Genomic DNA, 20,617 nt, shown 5'->3' with positions numbered 1-20,617 from the left:
TTAAAATCAAATAAAAACATAAATATTATATTTTTTTTTTATATTTTTATTGTATATATATATTGATTTTAAAAGGTATATACAATATATTATAATGTTATATTATAAGATAAATAAAAGCAATCAACAATTTACAATAAATTATGTATAAATAGTATTTTTTTTTTAATATATATATTACATAAATAAGGGTATTTGAAATAATAAATGAATAAATTATTCAATAATTGAAGATTTTTATCTTTAATAGTGATTTTTTTCATTTTACACAGCTAAAATAGTATGTGTTCTATAACGATGATTATTTATAATAAGCGAATAAGGAATATCGAAAAATACATTGCGGAGTAAGAGTTAATTACAGTAATTCATAATTCTATACTCATTTCTATTAGCTCAGCGCAATGTTTATGGCCTACAAACTCTACAAACAAATAGCATTTGGTTCAAACCGCTGTCTGATGATTATTTTCAATGATTAAGTATTCCTATATTATTTTACAAAATTTATAATCTCGGTCATATTATAATTTCAATTAAATTTGATTTAATATATTAAATATCGAAATTAATTTATTTATTTATATATTGAAATTATTTAATTAAATTAATATTACTGCATTTCTATATATAAAAACAGCTGTAGTAAGTTGATTCAATAAGAGGGTCCTAATAGTACAAAAAAAAATTTCTCTAATAATTATCATTGAATATAATTTGTGTGGTATGCAGCATTTAAAATCTATTCTCTTTAATACCAGATTTGAATAATTTTTTTGAAATTAAGTATTTATATATTATAAAAAAGAAGAATTAGATATTAAATTTGGAGTTGATTTTAAAAATTGTAAATGTTATGATTAATTATAATGAATTATGAAATTGTAATTATTTGAATTCTGTGTGATTTTCGTTTATAATTCGCTTTTAATGGCCATTTGCCTGCAAGTAATAAAATAAAAATTTCTTTTTATAAATAATTTATTTATCCTTTTCATAGTAATCAAATTTTTTCGCACCGTAAAATTTATAACAATATAATAAAATAATTTTTTTTTATTTTCAATTTCGAGTTAAGAAGTTATTAAATTAATGAAATTTTTGTATTATCCGAATCTATTTAGGATAAAGAAAGATTATAAAGCATAATATATATTAAAAAAATTTGACGTAGTTAAACCGCAAAGTGTATTATAATATATTTTAGCGATAATGTTGTACAAGATTATGAAAATCCCTTTTAAACACTTCTTATTTGAAATTTTTAAGGACGCTATTCAGATTTTAGTTAAATTACGTAGAAAAATGTCCCTAAAAAGTTCGTCAACTATTTTCGGTAACAAACTGTACTTAAATATTAAAATTCAACAAATGCGGCAAATTTGATTCCTTGGATATTAACTTACCGAGCTCTGATATTCTTTAAAAATTTTAAAAGTTAATTGTTTTAGCACCGTAAATTTATAAATTGAGTTTCGAGGAAATGGTTTGGTTATTTCCCTTTATATGCGCAAAAATATGAATTCGGTCCATAGTAAAAGTTTCCAGTTACTAACAACTGATTTCTTCCAAAAGTTATGTGGTTTTTCGTGTAGTCAGTTGAAACTTATGTATAAAATTTCAAGTTGAATATTTTCAAACTTGTTGAATATTTTCTTAAGTATTACCAAAAATATAAAGTCGGATATAAATTTTTATATGGAAATCAGGTCTTAGGAAATTGAGATACTGATCTGTGCAAATAAACTGACAGACAAACCGATAGACCAATACACCAACAGCCGACAAACCGAACAAACCGGCAGATCGACGGACATCTTTCTAAAAATAATTAAGTTTCGCTTCCCTACTTCGAAAAATTGCATATCCCCTGAAAGCAAAGGATGCGAAATTTTGTGCCATCACATAACCTCCATTATTGTATGCAATATAGTTGGCAAAAATAAACACAATATGATTATTTAAAATTAAGTTTTATTTCTTATACATAAAGAAAGGGAAGGCAAGGACTGCTGTTTTTAGCCAATTTTCTTCTTTGAAAAACCAGATTTGAACAAGTGCGTGGGCTGTACATGAAATATACATTTGAGAAAATAAAATCATCTTTTTCGAATTTTGAAAATATTGGAAAAATTATTGTAGTATTGTACAAATAAACTTCAAAATATTTTTTTTAAAAAAGCATGAACATTTGGCATATACTCGTATACATACATAATAAATTTTTCAAATAATTACTTACATTATATTTATATACCGTAAGTAAGTTATATTAACCACACATCTTAAGGTGTATTATATTATTTAGAAAACAACTCGAGGATAAATCACTTCAATATTTTGAAAAATAAACAAAAAAAAAAGTTGTACCACCACTTTTACACCCATAATTTTCTATACATAAAATTTTCCTACTAATTTAATTCTTATATGTACGCAACAATCTTTTTTTTTTGTGTTTTTAATTCATCTCAACATATTATTTTGTATATGCATGTCATATTTATATTTGCTATATTTATACTTGCTATACGTATACTTACTTACGATAATATTTCATGGTTGATGATCCTATAATGATTGTTATGCGAATTATTGCCTTCAAGGTTTCTTTTCTATTCACATCTACTCTGCAGTAATAATATAATATTATACTTACATATATACATATATATACACAAATATTTCATGTAAGGACAATTAATTACGAAAATAAAATGTGACAGAAACAAAATAATAAAGAAAAAAAAAAAGAAAAAATATAACAATAAATTAGGTACTTACTTACATACACCATATACAGCTACTTCAAAATAGTTTATTTTATTGTTGTTATTATAATTTTGAAAACAGCCTAGAATTTATTACTTAAATGTTTATATTGACTATATAAATAGTTGTATGTATTTTATATAAATATATATTAATTCTAAAATTGAATGTGTTCCTTTTAAACGAATATAAAATGTCGAATTATTTTGAAGTAGTTGGAAGCATTATACTTTTTAAGTATATAATTTAAAATATTAAGGATTTGCTTAAAATTCTAAAATATCTACCGGAATAAATATTAATATAGTTGCCATTCCGCTCAACTCTTCTTATGTAATATTAATTTTAGAAGTGTTATACATCTTTAGTATTATAATATATTTAAATATTTATGTTTTATTAAATGGAAGGCTATTAAATGAAGAAATATACTTGACATGAAATGATGTGGCACCGGTACAAATATGCATAACTGTTCATGTGAACTTCGGTTTCCATAAAGAGCGCTCTCCAAATTCAAAACAAAGAACAATATGAAATAGAAATTGCATATTATGCATAATAATTGTGCTTATGTTTTCTGGCACTCTTTATATATGCGTACTTGGCATATATGGTATATTCGGCGGTGCGTACCGGATAATTTTGTTGAAAATTTTATGCAGCTAGCAGAAGTGTTATATACCTAAAATTGAGAATCTGATGCTTATTAGGCTTTAAAATAGTAAATGAACTGAACTGTTCCACTCAGTTACTCTTGTATACTTAATATAAGTTTTTGAAGTTAGAAGCGTTTTTTATATAGCTAAAATTAGAGTGTTATACACTGCTAAATGAAACACAAAAATTTTGAGACAAAAAGAAGAATATTGTTATATATATACACTTATTTCTATATATAATATGAAAGTATTGTCAAATCTATGGGTGTACAAATTTCATAAAATTTTATTTTAGCTTTTGTTGGTCCAAATTATTTAGTTATTCCACTTAAATGAAATTTTTTTGTGTGTAATATAGACTGAAGGCGATTTACTTTTTCTACACTTTATTTTACATTATATATTTGATAGAAATTATATATAATAGCTGACTATATAGGTACTTTCTCATTTAATGAATTGGGGGTGAAAATCATAATTTAATAAGAAGTAAATTGATATAATAATAAGGACTTTTTAATAAAATAGTAATAAGTTTTGTTTTCTTGTCAATACATACACGTGTATGTGGTATATTCTATTATATACTTTATTGTATATGTACATACATATTTATAAATTGATTGAAGAAGAATAAATCTTTTTCAGGAAAATATTTTTTTTTTTACTTTTAAACAAAATAAGCGAGAACATTATAAGAAGCGCATGAAAAACTTTATGATTTGTTTTTAGATGAAGGAAAATATCTAGATGATTATACAAGTTATGAATACTGAATAAATAAATTTTTGGAATATAAAGAGAGAATAAAATGTAAAATTATGTATATGTGCGACTGTTGTGTATAAATTTCTGTGATTTATTATAGTTTTGAATCGCCGCTTCCGCCCCCCGAGAGAATTGAACATTGAATGATTTATAACAAAGTTATGCAAAGGGCAAATATTTTGAAAATTTCGAAAATTTACAAAAGGTTAAATATTTCCTCTCATATATTTATAATATTATAATTATTCTTTTTTATAGGAATATAATTAGGATATTTTTATATAGTTCGGTGAATAATATAAATATTTAATTGAATAATTTTTTTAAAGTTTTATTTAAAAATATTTGCATAATAAATAATAATATAATTAGGGTATTTAATGATTTTATTAATAATTATTGCCCGATATTTTATTTCTCTTTTAATTATATTAATAAAATTTGAATTTACATAATTACAATTATGTATATATAATATGTAATGTTTTGTGTTTTTATAATGAGCATAAAATTGTAATTCCTTTGTAATACTTTTATATCATTAAATAGAAGTTGAAATGAGGGTTGTTATAAAAGGCACGAATAAAACTAATATGAGTAGTAGTAATGTGCGTTCATTCATTTAAGATGCAATACAATCGAAGCAGACTCATTTACATAATATATTTGAGGAAATTATTATAAAAATGAAATTTTTGCTTTAAAGATAATATGTTTATAGGTTCTTGCTCTAACATAGAATCCGGATTTGATTTAGCTATTGCTTCAGAAGTCTGTTTTAATGTTACCATGTAAATTTTTTAAATTCTTTAAAATCAATAAATTTTTGTTAATTTCTTAAAGTAACAAATGACAGAACCCAATTTAATTTCATTTTAATTGAGATTAGCTGGTTCAATTAGTTGCTGCATAATATTGTATTGGAAACAGTCAAGAATTTAAAGCTGATAGTGCTAAAATTTTATATTATAACGCTTTTATCATAATATTCATTAATATTCAAAATTTTAATAGATAGCTCTCTTTCAATTTCACAAACAAGTTAACATTATATAATTTCTTAACATATATAACATTAGTTAAAAAGTCCGACACCAAAGCCCACCGGGACCACTGTCATAAAAATCCTAAAAATATTCGTAAGAGTATCACAAATTTCTTAGAGCAGACTCTTTCCATTCTTATAATTTAATGAAAATTACAACATTCTCATATATTTTTATGAGAAATTTTTATAAGCAAATTTTTCCATATACAAATGTAGTGCTCGCAAATAAAAAATCATTATTTTTGAACGCTTTAAAAAAATATTTCTTAGAAGTATTTTCAAGAATTTTCTTTAGCTTTATCCACCATTGTATTATGTGCGGCTTAATATATTTTACAAAATTTAAATAATTTTATTTATTTAAAGTTCAATAATCTTTTTTTAAATAGAATTTAAACAATATGAAAATCCATAATTTTAGGCAACGTGTCGTCCTCTATGAATGTACTGCGTTTTTTTCGTTCGATTTTCTTTGCTTCATTGTAATTCTTTTGTAAATTCTAATCACATCATCTAAGCATAATATGCCTAGCTTTTGATTGTACTTTTGTTTTTCTTTTCCATTCATTTTAAACAAGATAATAATGTAAAGAATATCCTTTTAGCCTTCAAAATGGCATAAATATCATTTAAAAATAATTTTTTACTATTATTAACAACAACAACAAAAAAATAACAGCAAAAAATTCATAAATTTTTATTTAAACATTTTTATTTTTCAGCTTGTTTTTTTTTTTGATTTTTACTAAAAATTTGTTACTTTGAAGGAACAGAAATAGAAAAAATAAAGAGAAATTTAATTTTTGATATGCAAAAAGAAAAGAAAAAACAACAAATCCAATTTTTGTTTTACATTATTATCCATGAATCTCAAATACATCCAAAACTAAGCTGTAAGCACAAGAAATTCACAAAGAATAAAGTTGGGTCAAACCAATGGTTTGTATTGTAGCACTTTTTACTTCAACAAGTGAAAATTCTGTTTTTAAAAACAATCTGCTACACTATGTAATAAAAATAATTTTTATTACCAGAATATTTTAAAAATTGCATACATTTAGGATGAGGTGAAAAAAATTTAAATAATGTTAAAATAATGTTCGAATTCAAAGGTTAATTTCATGCGTTAACAAAAATAATTATATTTTTTGACGGCATGGAATTTACCGTTATTTTTCTGCATTTATAAAAATTTGGAAAAGCTTGCAATTTCGGAAATACAAACTGAATTTTTGAAAAAAAGGCCAGCCATTACTGTTCTGTGTTTGCAATATTTGAAAAATGCTTATGCTCTTGCTGCAATAAATAGGTTAAAATGATATTTTTAAATTTTTGGGAGGTAATAACTTTTATAGCGCGGGGGGGAAGAAATAGATAAAAATTTTTTACGGACAGAGTGAGGCTAATAAGCATATTTTTTCTAAAATTTTTTGGAAAATTGCTAAAATGGGAATAAATAATAATACCAGCTTGAAACTGTCATATTTTTTTTTTTCAAATTTTTTTATTATTTTAAGGATTATCCCAAAAAAAAAAAAGAACAAAATCTACAAGTTCCAAGAAGTAATCACGTTTTTAACAGAAAAAGCCTATCACATTGTTAAAACGAGAAAATAAACTTTACATTTTTACAATAACAAAAAAAAAATATAGTGAATAGGTACGAATAATAAAGGAATAGTCGTGTGCCGTGTGCGCCCCATTTTATAAGCCTTAAGGTTTCTTATTTCTAATGCAATTTTTATCTTTTTTTTTTCTTATTACAATATTTTGTACCTATAGCACAGAATTGGTACAAAACGAAATAATATGGCAACAGTGAAATTGTGATAATATTAAATCCGCACACTTATAGTTTTTGGTTTATTTTGTCATACTCCGAGAAACCTTAAAAAAAACATCTTATTTGACTAAAATGTTGACATTGAATTTATTATACGTTTATATAAGAAAACTTCAACTCTCAGTGAAAAGGGAGAACAATAATACATTTTGGGTAAAAATTAAATAATGATAATAGCTTTATGGCCTGGTCTTTTGATAACATAAGTTTACTGGTGAACGAAAACTATGAAAATCTCAGATAAATCTTTGTTAATATGACATGGATGTTCTATAGGTACTATTTTTGTACAAAAAGTATATATTTTATAATTTTCTTAAGAAACTGGAGAGCTAGTATACGAGTATGCTTGCAAATTCTAATATTCTCTTTATACAATGCATTGTGAGAATTTACTGTATCGTCACATATTTTATTATACAGGACTAGTATATCTAACATTTTCTGTGAAAATTTCAAATTGGCCTTTAAAATTTATTAGTAATTTTTAAAATATAAATACCTGTACTTTTAAAATAAAATTGTATCACTTTTATTTTCTTTATTTCCCATAATTAATAAATTGTGATTAAACTAATGATGACCTTTTAAGACTAAGCTGATAATGACTATGTTTGGAGTTCTATTCTTCTCTTCTAAACGATTTGAACACGATCTCTTCCAAACGACTTAGTAAATTTTTAGTAATTTGAACTGTTTCTAACAGTAAAGTTAAATGAACAAGCAATTCGTATATATTAATTTTCAATGCAGCAATAGCAATTTTCAATGCAGCAATTCGAGTTTTTCCTGATATTATACAAGATATAAAATATTGTATTTAAATTGTTTAGCAGCTCAAACTATAGCCGTTTACTAAGATTCATAAAAATTTCTTTATACATTATTATTATTGGGACCGAGCCCTACTTTTTGAAAATTCATTTAATTACAAAACGAAATCAGTATAGTCTTTTTACAGAAATTCTGCATTTTTAGAAATAACTTTGCTATTAGACTACCAACCGTGCAAATTTTCTACCAGAATAAAGTTAGAAATCAGACAATGAAGCAAACAATTATAATATAATAAATCGTCCTTTCTATTTGCACTTAACTGTATTAAAACACAAAATTTTATATGTACGTATACGTACATAAAATATTTTTATACTCATAAATACAAAAATGTTAAAAAAAAATATTCAAAAAGAAAGAAAAAGAGAAATTGAACTTTATGTATGGAACGTGCCTATTCAGTGAATACGCAAACCAAAAAATAACAGAAACAACTAAACAAGCACAAAATAGAATAATAATGGAAAAAAATTAATATTCCTTGCATTTCATGTCCTTATTGTAATACTGTAATACTTGTATGCCACAAGTTTACATTTATTTTGATTTTATTCATTCTTCTCTTTATTCTTTTTCCATATTTTTCTTCTATTTATAAATAATAATAAAAAAAATATAAAATATAATAAAAAATAAGAATAAAAAAATCAAAAATTATAACAAAATGACTAGAAATAAAAAATAGAAAATGGTATCATCCATGTTATAACTGTCTTAAGGACAGTTACAAAATAATAAACGTTACTTTTAGTTAAGTAAATTCTTTTTTAATATTTTCTTTAGCTAAGATCACAACCTTAATATGAAAAAAAAAGACAAAATTAATATGAAAAAGAAAAAGAAGAAAATGAAAAATACTTTAATGTAAAACATGTTAATAATAAGAATGGTAAAGCAAAAAAAAAAAAAAACAAAAAATATCCTTGGCCCAACAAGTGTCCCTGTGACGTCGATCTTTTATCCTCTTCTATTCTTACATTATTTTTAATTTTAGTTTGAAAAGGTATATTAATTTTGGTATGTAGTTTAGAATTTCCATGTAGCCGATGTTGTATTGTCGACCAATTAAATATGCCATACAATGTGTATATGAAGGACAGCATTAGATTATTAATAAACGGGATGGGGGTGTGATCTGAAATGCTCGTTGTGTTTTTCAATATTTTAAGAAACTTTCGCTAGAAATTTCACATATATCTAAGTGCATAGAGGAAAAGAAGATAATTTCAATTCGTCTTCTTCAATTATTTCATTTATCTTGTACACAAACCATTTAATTACTATTACAATTAATAGTTAGAGCTACAAACAGCTGCTATACATTTTTCGTTTTACTGGAAATTTTTAAAATTGCTGATATAATGTTTGATTCAAATGTAGATAATAATTAAATTCGAAAAGTTTATAACATAAAGCAGTTCTTAAGAAAATTAAAAGCGACCCATTAAAACAACTACCTTTTATTTGGACCCGACTTGGTATGGGTAGTTTTAATGTTAAAATACAAAATTATTTTTAATAAGAAAAATATTTTAGTATAACCATTTTTTTTACTGAAATTGTTAGCTAAATGGTATAACTGATATAGAAGTATTAGATCAACCACAAAATGATTATATTTTCATTATTTATGTTGTCCAAAGACATGCACATCAACTTCAAGTAATTCGTTTTGGTTAAAGAACACGAAAGCTTAGAAAATGAATAGAGAAAATGTAGGCTGATTAATGTTCTCGACTGTTGAATAAGATGAGAAATAAATTAATTTTTCTTTTATACGTTCACATAATAACTGTATATTATACAAACATGTCCGTTATGTTATACATATATACATGTAATTTATATAATATTGAGATGATGATGCTGTATAGTTGGATGGATGGATTTATAATGTAACAGGTTCTTAAACATTTGCTTGTTTTTTCAATTATTTTTTAGTTTTTCTTTTGATTTTATATTTTACTATTGTAATTTGTTTTGTAGTTTTGTGAAAACTAGTTTCAGTGATCTGTTAGAGACACATACATTTTTTGAATAAAAGTTGTTCAGGTTTTACAAAGGAATAAGAGTAAATAAAATTTAATATTTTATGGGTTCTTGTATTATTCTCAATATTATATAGATATTTTAGAAGGTACAGTGTTGTGGTGTGTAATATGCGGGAGATTACAATAGAATTTATAGTAGTGTTTTTGTAGATTTATTTTGTTTTCACAATTAGCGGTCTGTGAAACTGATTCACTTTATAACGGCCGAATGAAGCGAGGTATCACCTGCATAGGTTGTTGAAATCGTGCTCCCCTCTGTGCAAATTTTGTGTCCCACTCGGTTCCCTTAAAAATCTACAATGTACTATAAAATTTATGAAAATATGCAATTTTGAAGTAAATGAGAGGCAATACAGGGTATGAAGATTTTATAAGTATTGTAACTGCATGATTTGTGATAAAAGGCAAAGAGAAAAAAAATATTAAATGTAAAACTACTTGAAATAATAGAGGTGTGCTAATTGGTTTACTGAGCAATATTAATCTTTTATAAAGCAAATTTCGATGACAATATGTGGTGCCAATATTATGAATTCTAGTAAAAATTCATTTTATTTTTAATTTTACTTGCAGTATTCCCGCTCGGTAACAATAAAATGTATCCGATTTCTAGAAAAAAATGTATCCAAAATGTATCCAGCCTCGTAAAGTAGATTTATTATACTAAGCTGTCTTATTTTGTACAAATTAACTCATAATCAATATTACTTTGCTTTATTCTGTAATGCGAATTTTAAAATTTATAGCAAATTCTTTGAGAAATCACATACTACTTCAATTGTATTTTAATTTAAGAAGTTATGGTCAGAAAGTTATACACGTTCCGTAGCTGCGGTAAAGACGATTTACCATGAAAATTTTAATATGTGCAATCAATGCATTTTCAACTATAGCTAACTTGCAGAAATATGTTTCTGGAATGTTCTTGTCTAAAAGTTCTAGATTTGAACACAAGCAGGGTGACACCAATTTAATATAGTATCTTTCTTATTTTCTTCTAGAAAATTTGGAAATCTATTTAGTAAAACTGCAAATAACATTCTCTTGAATATAAAGTAATTTCGTGTTTTAATATTAGCAACACTTTAACAGTTTTGTATAATATTTACTGAGGGTTTGAGAAATAAATGTATCCGCATTTCAGAAAAATTTTGAAATGTAGCCAATTTCGACATTTTAGCAAATTTGAATATCTTTGTATCCAAGTTTAATTTAAAGCAAAAAAGTATCCAAATGGATACAATTGTATCCAATTGGGGGTGCTGTTTACTTGTAATTTTTTTAATTGTATCCAAGTGGGAACGCTGTTTACTGTCTAACAAAATTGATACACTCTGTATAAATTTAAATAATTTTAATATTATTATGTAGTTTTCTTATTTTCCATTCTGATTTGCTGAAATTTTATGAAGTTTTTAAGAAATTAAAATTTTCTTTTCTACTTTCTATTTTTAACCATTACCATTGTATACCATTTTAAAAACAAAAACTTTAATACTTTAATAACGCTAACCACAAAAGAAGAACAAAGTAATCAAAGAACACAAAAGAATAAGAAAAATATAAGAAAACTATAAGTGTTGTATTTCTAAAAATGATAATGTCTAAGGGTATTTTGGGGTATTATTATTAATTTTGTTTTTTTTGTTTGTGTTAAAGCAAGTATATCTAAATAAAATCTTAAGTGTATTAAAGGACATTGAAAATGGATCATAAGATGCTAAAGATATTCATAAAAGATTCTATTTCCATTGTAATTTTCATGGTAATGTTGAAGTCCGTGTTGTTAGTTAGTCTACAAGTATAACAAGTATACATGTAAATGTTTAAATATAAAACTTTAAAACTTTTATTTCAAAAACAATTACTTATTTTAGGTTTCGAAATAAAATGTAATTAAAAGTGTAATTAAATGGAATTAAAATATTTTTTAAGAGTATAGATTATACTTTTTGAGTAAAAAATTATTTTGGTGGTTGAAAATTGATGGCACCGAATAAGTAAAACTTTATGATTTTAAGCAAAAATTCATTATTAATGGTTGAAGCATGTGTGTATAAATAAATTTTAAATATTGTTAATAAATAATTTTTAAAGGATTTGAAAATATCAGGAAGGAGAAGCTATATTATTAAATCTATTCAAGTTTTTTTTAGTTAGAGATTGACTTATTAAAAAGTTGGCTCTTCAAATTTTAAGTAACAAAATTTCAAATTGTTTTTAGCCCTCAAGTTACCATAACTATACATTATTAGAAAACATGATAGCAGTTTTCATGATAAAATTGAAAGCGGTAACAACATTTAGAATCATTTCTCGTGAAATATTACGCAGCGTATTATGCACGGTAATCAAATATTATGGCTTTCTCTTCAAAATTGACCTAATAATCTTTGACAGTATACCCTTTTATATGTTATACAAACTTAATAGCCCCGTGATAGCCGTAAATATTATTATTAAAGCATTTAAAGAGAAAGACCTCCACCTACAGAGCTACTCCTTCAGATATTTTTGAAATATGCTATTCCTCAAATATTTTCAATTTTTTCAAAAATCTTGCATAATACCTATACAAGGTACGACGATCATAACATACAAAGTAGAAAAATTTTTGATATTTTGAATTAAAACTTATAGCTAATGGTGAAATCTACAATCTAAATTGATTGTCATTATAGGAAGAAGTTAAAGACGTTGCGTGATTGATTTTTTGTTTCAACTTTATAGTCTCGTTATTCCTAAATTTTAAAAAAAATTATACCTTTTATATTTATTTATACAAAAATTAAAATAAAAAACACACTGCGAATTGACTACCGAACTCCTACGATTTTATTAAAATTTTATATTAAACTTCCAAAATGTGCTACAGAGAAGTATTGTAAGAGATTCTTTTCTATATTTTATGTATAACAATATTCTGAAAGCATTTACTCTGTTCTATTAATTTTGAACATTACCGAAAATATTTATCATTTATTTCTAGCTTGTACTACAATTAATGCCATGCTTATAGTACCAACTAAAATATAGAATAGCCAAAAAGAAAATCACTATACAAAATCGCATATAATATATAATTGCGGAAATCTAAGACTCCATACTATTTCCTAAAGAAAAAAACAAAAAATAAATTTTAATTTTTTACTTTATTAAATTCAATGCCATTAATTTAAAGTGTAAAAATGAAAGTGGAATAAAAAATTCAAATTAAATTCAATGAAATTAATTTTGTTTAATGCTTAGAATAAATTTTCTCTTACACACACTTTACTTAATTATAAGTTTTAATGTTAATAGTTATGTTATAATCAATGTTACAAGTCTCTATGTAAGTATCCTATGAATATTTAATGTTACTGTTATACGGTACATATAGCACTTAAGTAAATTTTTTAAAGGTTTATTTAGAAGACCAAAAAAGAGAACTGAAGAAATTGTAAACAGCTAGTTTCAATTTAAGGTGTATAATTTTTTTGTGGTTTTAAAAGTGGGTCCAGCTTATAAATTCTTCTTGTTCTAATATTGTGCTTGTTATTATTAACGTTACTATTATTATTATTACTGTTAACGTTCTATATTTATTAATCAAAAAATTAAAATCATTTGAATGGTAGCTTTTGTTAGAAAATTAGTTCAGGTTTAATTTTTATTTAGTTCTGATGAAAATATTTTGGTCGTCACGAAAATTTAACTTAATTTTGTGTTATTTTTTTTTTTCACTTTTTTTTATACTCTATATACATTAATATTATAATTAAGCATGATGATAATAACTAATATTTTTTATGTATGTATATACCTATGTATATATACAGTAAAATTAAAGGACATCGTCGTCAGTTTTAGTAATTATGGAAAAAAGAAAAGAAAAGAAAGGTAAAAAAAAATTTAACACGCGCCTATGTTTGTTATGAATATGGAAGAACAAGAAAAAAATTACCAACATTTTATATAAGTACTCGGATGGTGAACTTAATTTGTAGTTCCATTTATAATATGAATCCTTTTACAAAGCGTATTTATTGCTTAAAGTTTTTCTATTATTAAATAAAAATATTGAACTTTTCACTAGAGAAATAAATTCGGAATTCATTTCGATGGCATCTGTTCTAAGTAATCTAAGGATAAAAATTTAAACCAACCTAAAAATTAAGCCCTAAATCATGGAAACAGGATGGATAATTTTCAAAATCAATAATACTGACAATAAAGTAATTGTGTTTTATCTATTTCAATTGAAAAATAAAATTTTAACCAAATAACCATAGAAAAATAGAACTTTGGCCAAATAATGAAATGTAAAAAATTTACTTTGAACTTGAAAAACTTGGGTCTAATTTAACATTTATAGCATAACAATGACCTTGTAGGTAAGTTAAGATAACAAAATAGAAACGTGTAAAACCTAGTGTTGAAACTTTCACTCGTTACAATAAAAATAATCTCCCTCTACAAAATAGTTTTGTTGCGTTCGTTCTCTGGACCAAAAATGTACTGGATTTTCTTCATAATCGTAAACTGAAATATTTATAGAGTACAGGAGTGAATATAAGAAATTTAGATTTCAAAAATTTTCATAATATCGTTAAAATGTTAAAAGTAATTTATCCCATTTACTGTGTTTGTGCTTACACGATCAAACTTAATATTTCTATAAATATATAAAGTGTTATCGTATCTGATTTTGAATTAAAATGAAAAATAAGAAAATACTGACTAAATTTAATTAAAAAAATTTGGTAAAAATAAAAGAAATATTTTACGAATTGGAAAAATTAACGTTCTGAGCTAAGATTAATGGCTGGTGTGCATTTTAATTATGAAAAAAGGTAATTAAAACATAAAAATTACAAAAATTGGAGTACTCGTATATTTGCTAGGTTTCATATTTATTTTGCCACAATTAATGTTGTTATTTTATTCAGAAAAAACCCCGCTATACAACGAGGAGCAACGAGGTAATTTTGCTTTGAAATTCAAATTTTGCCGAATTTTATTCTTTCTAAGAGGTTTCAGAAGGTGTTCGTCGCATACTTACTTAAAATTTTTATAACTTTTTTCTTAAACAAAATCTACGCCTTAGAGTTGTAAGGAATATTGTTTTATGCTTATAAAATATTTTGAATATTTATTTTATATTTAAGAATATAACGTGTTGAACGAAACAATTTGCGTGCCAATAATGAACTCTAAAATAAAAATAATAAAAATTGATTAAGTTTCTTCGATATGAATTCATTTGGTTCCTTTAAGTTAACCTCTCACTTTTCTTCCACCACCCGTTTATTACTTCTTCCATTTTTATTTTCTTTCTTATATTTTCATTTATAAAAAGTTAAATTTGTGTGTTTTTTGTGTGTCGAGATAAATGCGTGTATATATTATGCGAACACGCTAAGAGCAATGAATTAATAAAACAAAAAAAAAATAAAACAAGGAAAACAACAGAAAAAAAGAAATTATGAAAATGAATAATGATGACTTTTGACACGAAAATTATATACTTATTCTATATACTTTGAAATGTATAAATTTAAAAGAAAAAGCGTTTCAAAATTTCATTATAATACGGGTATATCCTTACACCTCTCCTTAAAATTTATTTACCAATTTCCCTATATACAGGTGTAGAATTTTCTATTGAATTAAAGGAACAGAATGAATTTCTTTTTGATGAATCAATGAATGGACATACTAGCTATTTTGTAATAATTTGAACATGGAAATGAGTGTATAAGCAACAGCTAAAACTATTAAAATACAATATAAATAAAATGGAGAAAAGAAAACGGCTCACCTCATATAACATATTATATAGGCTAGCTTGTATGCCATGCATTATTGTATCATAGTATATACTTAATAGAAAATCATATAAAATGGATGAAGAATAAAATATTAAATATTAAGTGACAGGAACATTAATGTAACAATTTGCAGGAAATTAAGAATAAATAACCAAAACAAAAAAAAAAGGTAAATGTGTCTATACTTACATATTTTGTATATAAAACAAAAGTTTTATGAATTGGTGTAATTGTATTTGTGTGTGCATATTATATTGATTATATTTTACAACTACAATAAATGATTATCCTTAATATTTAAATGTTTACTTCGAAAAATGGAAGTGTTATTAAAATTATCTTATTACTATTACAAAAAAATTTCATTCTACACGTGACGACTATTGATTTCTTTTCCTATTCAGAGAGATCGCAAAGGGCAAAGTGAGATGAATATTCTGTTCTCTATATGCTCTGCCTTCGCACGGGCTACTGGAAAATATTTTTTTTATTGCAAAATTTTAGAATTTTAAAAAAAAAAGTATTCCTATATTATTTTGAGCCATTTCGTAAGAAAGATATTGAAAGAACGGGTGAGCTGTCGTCATTTAAAGCTGCTTAATACCGAAAATTATGATTTTATGTTAGATATAGTCAAAAATATATGTACCTTACAATGATTACATCATTAATTGAATTTAATTTGAGATCTTATAAAATTTTAATGTATAGACTCCAGGACCAGCTTTTTTAAGGTAATTATCTCAAGAAAAAAATATTTTTAAATTTTTACTATATTTTTTTTTATTCTCCTTATTCGCTCCTGGGAAGAAGCATATAGGGCTGATGTATGATATTGTTTATTAAGATTCATTTTGGCTTACAATTAATCTCATATTTCAACATTTATTGCTGAGCTTGGCTGGAAACAAATAAAAATCCAAATATTAATAATTTTTTTTGTTTTTAATATTATTGTGGAAAGCAAGTTCACAGATGACTTATGTAATTATTAAAAATTTATACGAGTATAAAATTATAAAATTTTTAAGATTAAAATTTCTAATTCTTAAAAAAAAATACGAATAAGGCATTAAAAATTGAGTATAATAAATTTTTGTCTTATCTTTAATAAAAGATTACTAAGCTGCTTAATATCAACAATAAGCCTTTATAATATTAAAATTTCATATATAGTTAAAATGAAGCATTTTCATTATTAAATGGATATTTTGCTTCAATATTTTTAAAGAAATCATCATTTCTACCAGCTGAAGTTTTATTCTTAATTAAATCTTCATATATTAAAATATTTGTAAATACTGTTGTAAAACCATCAGAACAATATTTTTCACTATTTAAACCAACACTTATTACACCAAGTAGAAAATATCGTTCTATATCTCCAACACGTTTTTTTACTACAAATCCACCGCCACTATCTCCTTGGCATGCAGTTGAACCTTTCTCATTAATAGCACAAAATTTTTCATTTGTTATTTCTGATTTATCTCTTGGTCCAACTATTGTTCTACATTGTTTATTTGTTACAGTAGTAAAATTTGCTGTTAATAATTCATTACTGATTTCATCATCAATTGATGTTGCACCCCATCCAACAATATGACCTTCTAGATTTTCAGGAATTATATTTGAACTAAAATCAATACATATCGGTTTAACTAATGGTGTATATCTTAAATGATGATCGAGTATCAAAACTGCTACATCATTTTTAATTGGAAGTTGCTCATAACTAAAATTGACCAAATTATACAGATTAATATGATTAAAAAATTAATTAATTAATAAAATATATTCGAAATAAAAATATCGAATCACGTGCTGTGATTCAGAATATCAAAGACCATAACATGCTTACTTATGAGGTATATGTATACTAAGTACATTAGCATATTGTTCAGATTCTTCTTGTGTTTCATACTGCCGATAAAATTTACCAGCAGCAATTAAATAATTCGATGCATTATTAAGTCTATTTGTACCAGTATTGTAAAAACAATGTGCAGCTGATAGAACCGTGTTGGAATGAATTAAAGTGCCACCACATATTTGCATAACTGTTTGTTTTCTTTTATCAATTAAGTATATAGCAACATGCCATGGTGCAAATCCAGTATGTGTTTTACTACCTCTATGTATTAGAGTTGTTTGTTTTGGACGATAATTTGGATCTATTTCACCACATACTAAATTACAATTATTTGCTTCACCATATCTATAAAACCATCTGTTTAAGAAAAAACAACGTGCAATATGATCACTAGTAGGTGAATTTGTTTGTTCATAACCAATTTGACATCTTAATAATGCAGAATCAGCTCTATTTTTACATATTGTAGGTGGTCCTGATTTATCATGAAAACATTCTACTTCCATTCTTGTATAATCTACTCTTGGTACAAAGCAATTTTTTTCTTGTAACGGAAGAACTTTTTCGTACCACCTAAAATATTTTTAATTTTTAAAAATTAGAAAATCTGAGTTTAATCTGTTTTGATTTTTTACCTTGGAAAATTAAGACGAAGATCAAAATGTAAGAGTTTTAAAATTCCCTTATCTTTCTCTGAATAAACTTTATCACAAGCTGGTAATGTAACATCATCAAATTGAATATAATGTACTGGATCTATATGTACTATGGTTGTTGAATTTTTAGTTTCTTCCTCAGTTTCATTTGGAACTTTAAGAAAGAGTTTATGATTATTGGCACCTTTATCTTCATAATGTATATAATATTCTTTAGGTTTTTTATATTTTAATCTTGGAATTCGTATTATAAAATTCTTCTCATTAAATCCATTCTTTAGGAATTCTTTTTTCGTTGCAACATGTCTTTCAGCAAAAATAATACTTGGATAAATATTTTTTATTGTATTATTTGGAGCAAATTCAACTATTTCAGCATACCATGGAGGATATTCTTCTTTTGGATTATTAATTAAAGTAAATGATACGGGACTATCATCACATTCTGGTCTACATGTAAAAATGCTATCAGTCCATTCTCCATCATTACAATCAATAATTAATTGAGAAATATTTTTATCATTATGATATTTATTTGAACATTGAATATATGCTCTGGTAACTGGAAATGGTGTTCCTAAACATGATGTTGATACACCGTTATCTGCCTCACAAAAAACTTTACGATCAATATAACGAAAATCTTCAAGATCACATAATTTAGAAGATGTTTGATCAATGAATATCGTTATCATATAAAACACAATGAGAGTAAATGAATTTCTAGAATTTGTAAATTTCTTCTCTTTCATGTTTACACAATATTGAAAAATTCCAGTTTAAATCTATCAAGTGTTACATCACTCTTGATATAAAGAAGTAAATAGATTTTTTTTAATGTTAGTCAATTGAACTGATAATTTTATTAAAAATAATATTAATATATTTATTTTTGCACTTCATCCGTTATCGTAGTCACTGATTATTTTTTACAAAAATTCGAAACATTACTGTAAGATTTTATTATACAAGAACTTTTTACAACTTACGGTTACATTCATACATATTCATTAAATATTTTGTATAGAGAACATTCTTATCGCTAAAAACCCAATTACCTACATTTCATTTTAATGTTTTAGCGATGTTAAAACAAAAGCTAAATTGTTAAATTAAATGAACACACTTTTAGGATGATTTCAAGATTGAAGATATTGTTAAAAAAATTTTGAAAGTAAGGCAAATTTTGTCGTATAACAATAACATAATTCTAATTATCATTTAAAGTTAAGGTATTTGGAATCGTATGCTCAAACGACGTGGTCTAAATGATATTCAGTAGTTTTATGTAATTTAGTTTGAAAACTATTAAAGTGAAGCATTTCCAAATTCGTTTCCAAATTCATATATGGCGCATAAAATGTTTGCAATTTAAATGAAATTTTTAATTGGAAGAGTATATAGAGAAACAGACAGACAAACTAAAAGGAAGTTGATAATTAATTTCGAATAATGTAGAAAACTACGAAAAAATTCTCAAGATTTTTTTACCTTACAAATATTAATTTTACAAAAAACTTGTAATTCTAGTTTCTTGTTTATATGCTCAAACGAACAATGTTCTTGGAAGGTATTGCAAGTTTGTCATTTCGTTTGTGATGCTTATAAGAAATTAGAAACCAATTTTAGCTTATTATGAATAATTCGGTATTGTATTCATTTTTATTGGAGTAATAATTTTGTTAATAAGTCGTTAATAGTTCAGTTACAGCGTGTTAATATTTTTGTTATCGCTCAAACATAATTCAATTCACATCGACGGATTCTGTATCCCGGGGCAAACTATTATAATTATTCGAAAATCAGCTTTTTTTCTTGAGTATAATATTCTGCGTATTTAAGTTGTAAGTTATTAAAAATTGTGAATTTTGAATTTTACTGAAAATTTCTTTAATTTCTTTTTTATGCTAATTTTATATTTATTCTAAATAAAATTTCACGAAAACAAGTATTTTGGCAAGTTTTACTTGACAGCTATTTAGCATAATCTTGCTTAGAATGAATATTTTCCGATATGCTTGAATAGTTTTGGGTTTTGCCAACAAAAAGTTGCATTGTGATTATTATTGAAGTTGTAGAAAAGCTTTTATTCCGCATAATAAAAAAAATATTTTGTGCATTGTAAATTTTTTGTAGTAATACTAGTTTTGTAACTTATTACAACAAACATATTTATCGTAAGCTTTATATTATCGTAATTTAAATAAATCACTCAAATACTGGTAGGCGCGTGTTAAAAACTTTTTTTATTATTTTTGATTGATAATACAAGCTTTAATTTTGTTGTTTGTTTC

The 20,617-nt window shown here is 24.7% G+C and overlaps 1 protein-coding gene across 1 annotated transcript; it reads right to left on the bottom strand.

Annotated features, from left to right (window-relative positions):
- Positions 1-16,756: 16,756 nt before the first annotated feature.
- On the bottom strand, positions 16,757-19,234 carry LOC129609115 (mannan-binding lectin serine protease 1-like). Its single transcript, XM_055520995.1, has 3 exons — positions 18,303-19,234; positions 17,656-18,240; positions 16,757-17,529 (listed from the first exon to the last, which is right to left on the bottom strand). The coding sequence occupies exons 1-3, from the start codon at positions 19,073-19,075 to the stop codon at positions 16,971-16,973; spliced, it is 1,917 nt and encodes a 638-aa protein (XP_055376970.1). The 5' UTR covers positions 19,076-19,234; the 3' UTR covers positions 16,757-16,970.
- Positions 19,235-20,617: the final 1,383 nt, after the last annotated feature.

The sequence above is a fragment of the Condylostylus longicornis genome, unplaced genomic scaffold, assembly GCF_029603195.1.
Source record: "Condylostylus longicornis isolate FDR11 unplaced genomic scaffold, ASM2960319v2 ptg000038l, whole genome shotgun sequence".
In the NCBI taxonomy this organism is placed as follows: domain Eukaryota; kingdom Metazoa; phylum Arthropoda; class Insecta; order Diptera; family Dolichopodidae; genus Condylostylus; species Condylostylus longicornis.
Note: the sequence above shows the minus strand (reverse complement) of the source record. Positions and strands in the feature narration are given on the sequence as shown.

What these genes read in the sequence shown, in the direction of transcription:
- LOC129609115 (XM_055520995.1), bottom strand. Translation starts at nt 19,075, where the DNA reads ATGAAAGAGAAGAAATTTACAAATTCTAGAAATTCATTTACTCTCATT. An exon ending in CTTCGTCTTAATTTTCCAAG is followed by an intron (nt 18,241 to 18,302) that starts GTAAAAAATCAA and finishes AAAATATTTTAG; the next exon opens with GTGGTACGAAAAAGTTCTTC. An exon ending in AGTATACATATACCTCATAA is followed by an intron (nt 17,530 to 17,655) that starts GTAAGCATGTTA and finishes GGTCAATTTTAG; the next exon opens with TTATGAGCAACTTCCAATTA.